Source organism: Lolium perenne, chromosome 5 (assembly GCF_019359855.2).
Source record: "Lolium perenne isolate Kyuss_39 chromosome 5, Kyuss_2.0, whole genome shotgun sequence".
Classification (NCBI taxonomy): Eukaryota; Viridiplantae; Streptophyta; class Magnoliopsida; order Poales; family Poaceae; genus Lolium; species Lolium perenne.
Window position 1 is genome coordinate 178,433,606 of NC_067248.2, and position 5,573 is coordinate 178,439,178.

At 50.7% G+C, this 5,573-nt stretch overlaps 1 protein-coding gene across 1 annotated transcript; it reads right to left on the reverse strand.

Annotated features, from left to right (window-relative positions):
- Positions 1-2,202: 2,202 nt before the first annotated feature.
- Positions 2,203-4,239, reverse strand: LOC127300773 (epoxide hydrolase 3). Its single transcript, XM_051330944.2, has 4 exons — positions 3,790-4,239; positions 3,537-3,713; positions 2,716-2,957; positions 2,203-2,646 (listed from the first exon to the last, which is right to left on the reverse strand). Exons 1-4 carry the CDS (start codon positions 4,093-4,095, stop codon positions 2,397-2,399), a joined length of 975 nt encoding a protein of 324 aa, XP_051186904.1. The 5' UTR covers positions 4,096-4,239; the 3' UTR covers positions 2,203-2,396.
- Between the last annotated feature and the right edge of the window lie 1,334 nt (positions 4,240-5,573).

Below are 5,573 nucleotides of genomic sequence, written 5' to 3' on the forward strand. Positions count from 1 at the left end.
CTAAGCTAGGTGATTACCAGTTTTGTGTCGAACTCGGATTACGAGACCGAGACGGCTTTCGACCGATCAGCAATAAAATGCCACCGTCCGGCCGCATCTCTCACGTCATTCTCCTTCACGCTCCCCCTTCCGCAGCCAATTCTCGCAGGTCGAAGCCCCTTTCTGCAGCGACTCGCGACTCCAGCTTTTCCCGTCCTCTGTTCAGCGGCGCGGGCGTAGGAGCCATGGAGGTCGCCGCCTACCAAGAGCCGTCTGTGCTCGGCCGGAAGCGCGCCTTTGGGGCACGTGAGGCGTCGGACGCGAAGACGGAGGTCTCCATCTTCAGCGCCGTCGGCAACATGGCCGACACGGAGCGCGCGATGAAGCTTCATCTTCTTCAGCAGCGGTTCAAGTCAGAGCTCGTCGCGGTTCAAGCCCTCCGCGACAAGGCCAAGAAGATCAAGCGCAGCAAGATGACGGCCGCGTCTCCTCCGCATCCCCCCGTGATCAAGCGCAGGAAGATCAAGGCCGTGTCTCCTCCTCCTCCTCCTCCCTTGATCAAGAGCAGGAAGAAGGTGACCCGTGGTGAGAGGGGGATGCTGATGGCCGACCTGGAGAAGCTAGCACTGTCGGACCTTCCCCACAGCATCAGGGACCTGCTGGAGAAGCAGAGCCATGCCGTCCGCGACGGCTACATGGAGATGGACATCGCCACCTTCGACGACGACGCCATCATCCAGTTACGGAACCTGCTTGACGAGTTCCTTCCACAGTCGCGGCAAGACGGCAGCATGATGGCCGTAGAAGAAGTCGATATCGTAGGCGGCGCCTCCCCCTTGCCGCCATTCGCGCCGGTGTCTCTGCCGCTCGCCGAGGACGAGGAAGAGGACATCTGCGGCGACGACGAAACCATCGGCGACGACGAAATCATCGGCGGCAGCCCCTGCTCAAGCAGCATCACCGATTCATCTCAGGCGCAGCGCGACGCCACGCTGCTCATGGCCAGTGCCAAGGAATCTCTGGCGAGATGCAGGGCGAGGGAGAAGGCCCGTCAGGACGTGCTTCGGACCGAGAGGATGGCCAGGCATATGACCACCGAGACCATACACCCGATGCTCCTCAACAGTCTCGGCATTGTCGAGTACGACTACCACAGGGCGATCCCCTACACCTTGCTGCCCCGGCTTGGGCTATTCCTCAAGGACGACGGCGATGAGGAGCAGATTCTTGACGACGGAGAGATTCTTGGCGACTTGGAGGAAGGCGAGATCCGCTTCTGATCTTGCATAGCTAGATACGGACACTTGATGTGTTGTTCTTGATTCCTTCATTTTAGTTGATATGTTCTTTGATGCCTCGAAGAAGGCGTGTAATAAGCTATGTAATATGTATGCCAAACGCCATTGACTACATGATATTGTCTGATCGATTGTTGGATCGTCAGAGCTGCAACAGCATTGTCATCGTCAGAGCTTTCAGGAGGACTTGGCTAGAATTAGATGCTGGCACTGATGTATTCTTCGTGTATGCCTGAAAGAAGGCTTGTAAACTCTGCACCATGTATGGGTAAGCGTGATTGAATATACTGTATGATATGTATATGATTAATTAGATCTCCTTCCTGCTGGAATTATGTAGTACTCTACTTGTTTGCAGTCCGTAGATGTTAATCTGGGAAGGAGCGACACAGACAAGGGGTGCCAATTTTCAGTATCATACTGACGGCAGGTCCCAAAAAAGGGTGGTGTTCTTCTAGATTGTCAAGTGCAATCAGCATCCCTGGTCTCTGGATATAATCTTACATTTTGTAATCACACACACACATAGTCATCTGCGTCATATATAGAGCTCCTTGGTAAGTCACATTGCTAGATATAAGTGTATGAGAAAGTTGTTGAAATAATCTTGCCTCTAATGCCGGTTAGTTATGGATTCTCTAATGCCTCTAATGCTAGATATAAGCGTATGAGATGAATAAAAGTTGTTAAAATAATCTTGCCTCTAATGCTGGTTAGTTATGTATTCGGGTTTGCTAGTATGTAGCATACATTTTACTTGAATATTGTAACAAACTCTCCATGTTCAGCTGAAGATCTCTGAAGTCTGAACATAGTCTGTTCAGCAACTAGTATCTCCAACAGCATTACACATCAAATTCGCATTCCAAGGTAGAGCTATGTGAGATTCTCTGCTTTGCTAAAGCAGCAGCAGTACACCTTATTAAAAACCTTGCTTTATTCAGTATTTCATCTGGAGAACACTTCACATATTTTACGCGCTCTTTCGTTCCATTCAGGTCAACACACATGGCTGTATCCAGATCTGACATTTATTCGAGTAAGCTTTTCCGTTCTTCAGTTCACAAAAGGTAGCACTGGCAGATCTACAACCAGCTCACTAGCAGATCATCTGCTTACTCAATTCTTACTAAACTTGTCAAGGAAGGACAATATTTCAGTGTTCACTCTCTCGGCCTGCTCTTGCTGGAGGTAGTGGTGTCCTTTGATGATGGCAACCTCAAGGTCTGGAACATTGGACTTCAAACCCCCGCTCTCGACGTAGCGCTTGGTTCCAAAGGACTCGAAGCCGGTGTCCTTGTCGCCCGCGATGAACTTCGCAGGCACCGTGATCTTCGCGCCATGCCATGGCGCAGTGAGCCTCCAGTTCCTGTGTTCCACATGGATTAGTGTAAAACTAGATTGAACGGAAAGTGTGAAATGAATTTACGGAATTTACGTGTCCATCATGCGGTAGTAGTTGAGCGGCCCGGTGAAACCAGACTTCTGAAACTTCTCGGCGTACTGGCCTAGTTCTTCGTCAGTCATCCAAGGAAGTGGGGATGATGCTGATGCCTGTAAGAAGTCTATGATCTCTACTCCAGGAGGAGCGGTGATGCTGTCTAATTCAATTGAGTAGAACTTCTTTAGGACAGTCGCGACGTCATAGCGGGCGAATGCCTTTTCAGCCCTTCCAGGCTCCTGTGGGCATGATATTGAAATAAATTGGTTATTTTGCAACAGCTATATGGTGGTAAATGCAGACCATGGCTACAATTGCAAGGTATAAGATATGCCTATCTTGATGACACACTGGCATGAAGCTGTAATTATTTTCTTTTCGAGTTGTTTACAATGTTGTAGCAATGAGAGCCAACCTAATGTTTGCGCCATGAATATAGAATCTCTAAGCCTACTATTGATTATAGAATATCTAATCCTACTACTGATTATAGTATCTCTAAGTCTTCTTGTGTTTATTTTCCAAAAGTGAGACGATGCACTGTTCTAATTTTCAGAAAAACAAACAAGATCATAATTTGGATATAGACTATCAGTTAAAACATCAAAGTTTCTTTGTCTATATCCAAAATAAGATTCATCAACCAATTACCCCCCTTGAATCGTCATCTCCTTCAAACTTTTCATAAGCACGTTTTCTTCAATTTTTTACTTATCCAAACCCTGCAGTTGCAAGAACTTCCATTTCACACAGCTCATGCACTTTAATTTTAGGCACAAGACACAACAGGCAATTATGGCAAGGATCACAACTGAAACCTGGAACTGCGTGATGTAGAACCCATCGTCGAGGGCCGCGAAGATCTCCGTCGTCGGGCGAGGGGCACGTGGGAAGTAGGGCACCCCGAGGACGACGACGGCGCGCACGCGGTCCGGCCGGAGCAGGCAGAGATGCCACGCCACCTGCGCTCCCAAGTCGTGGCCCACCACAAACACCTGCGCCGGCGCCGGCGCCGGCGCCACCAAGTCGGACTCAGTGGCCAAGAAACAAATAAACCAGAAAACGGCGCACCTTGGGGAGACGGAGGTGGTCGAGGAGCGCCACAGCGTCGCCGACGAGGTGGATAACGGTGTAGGCGGCGGGGTCCGTGGGGGCAGAGGAGTCACCGTAGCCGCGGAGGTCGGGGGCGAGGGCGCGGAAGCCGCGGGCCGCGAGGGCGGCCATCTGGTGGCGCCACGAGAGCCACAGCTCCGGGAAGCCGTGGAGGAGGAGCACCGCCGGGCCGGCGGCGGGGCCCTGCTCCGCGACGTGGAGGGAGATGCCGTTGACTTCCGCGCTCCAGTGCCTCACCTCGCCGCCTGCGTCGACGGACTCCATGCTTGGGTCGACTCGCCGGGCCACCGTGCGCAGTGCTCTGCTTCTCGCCCTCTTTCTTCTCGTTTGTGAAGAAGAAAAGGTTGATTTTACTCCAAATCAAATCTTTGACTCGCGCGCCGAGCCAGCGTGCGCGCTCTTCTGCTCTTTCTATGTCTTTCTTCTACGCGCGCTTTTCTATGCTTATTATTCCAAACAAATACAATCTTCTTTTTTAACACGGTAGAATTTCTTGCAATATTCATTCAACAAAAAATAAAATTCATAATCATAGGAAATGAATTTCAAAATAATTATCATAATCTAAAACATGTAAAATAGGCGTAACAAAAATTACATATTATTAGCACCAACCTATCGAACTTCCTCTCCCGGATCGCTCTCGCGCAAGGGAAACTCCGGCGTGCCCGAACCCTAGACCAAAGCACCCCCATAAACCCATCACGGCGCCCCCTCTAGCCGGTGTCGCCGTCGGCACCGGCTGCAGCGGCGCCCTGCGGCCGAAGGCGGAAGGGAGAGGAGAGCGAGCCTCAGTGTGCCCTCTACGCGCGGAGAGGCGACAACTAGCTCGGCAAGGCAAGGTGGTCCTTGGCTGATGTGGTGACCTTTTGCCGACCGGCAACAGAGGGGGCGGTATGCTGGCGACCACGCAGAGGATACGCCCAAGAGGCCTCGATCTGGGCTGTGTGGGGGCCTGATCTGGGCAGGCAGCCGTGGCTGTTGTGCGGGGTGCCTGGCGACGTGGTGGGCCATCATGCCGGCGGGCTCCGTTTCTACCTGCTTGTCAGGGACCCGTTGCGGGGACTTGTGTGAGAAGCCGTGGAGGCATGTCTTTGAAGCAGGGGTTCGTGGCGCGAGCCTGTGTGTCTACAAGCTTCTGTCTACTCAGAGGTACGAGCTGCGGGAGATGAATGGCACTGTTGTGAAGATGTTGCATCCTTCCAAGCCGTGGGAGATGAATGGTACCATTGTGAGGGTGTTGCATCCTTCTGTCCATTATGGTGAAGAGAAGGTTGGGTCGGTTAGGTTTGGTTGGGTTGACTCGCCAAGCCGAGCGAGCGTGCTCTTCTGCTCGTCTTTCTTATACCAACAAATCAAATGTTTGACTTAAGCCAGCGAGCGTGCTCTTCTGCTCGTCTTTCTTCTACCAACAAATCAAATGTTTGACTTGAGCCAGCGCGCTCTTCTGCTTGTCCTATGTCTTTCTTCTACATGTACTTTTCTACGCTTATTCCAAATACAATTTTTGACAGTAGAATATGTTTTTTTAACATGGTAGAAATTCCTACAATATTCAATAAACAACTAAATGATTATTATCATAGGAAATGAACGTTTGGATGTTATAATATAAAAGTGTAAAATAGGCGTAAAATAAATTACATATTATTGAGCTAATTGTTGGCGAAGCAGGTGAGAAGGCAACTGCACATTCGTCGGCCGGCGAGATTTTCATAGGCCGCTGCTGGTGAAGACCAGCC

What these genes read in the sequence shown, in the direction of transcription:
- LOC127300773 (XM_051330944.2), bottom strand. Translation starts at nt 4,095, where the DNA reads ATGGAGTCCGTCGACGCAGGCGGCGAGGTGAGGCACTGGAGCGCGGAA. An exon ending in TCTACATCACGCAGTTCCAG is followed by an intron (nt 2,958 to 3,536) that starts GTTTCAGTTGTG and finishes TCATGCCCACAG; the next exon opens with GAGCCTGGAAGGGCTGAAAA. An exon ending in TACTACCGCATGATGGACAC is followed by an intron (nt 2,647 to 2,715) that starts GTAAATTCCGTA and finishes TGTGGAACACAG; the next exon opens with GAACTGGAGGCTCACTGCGC.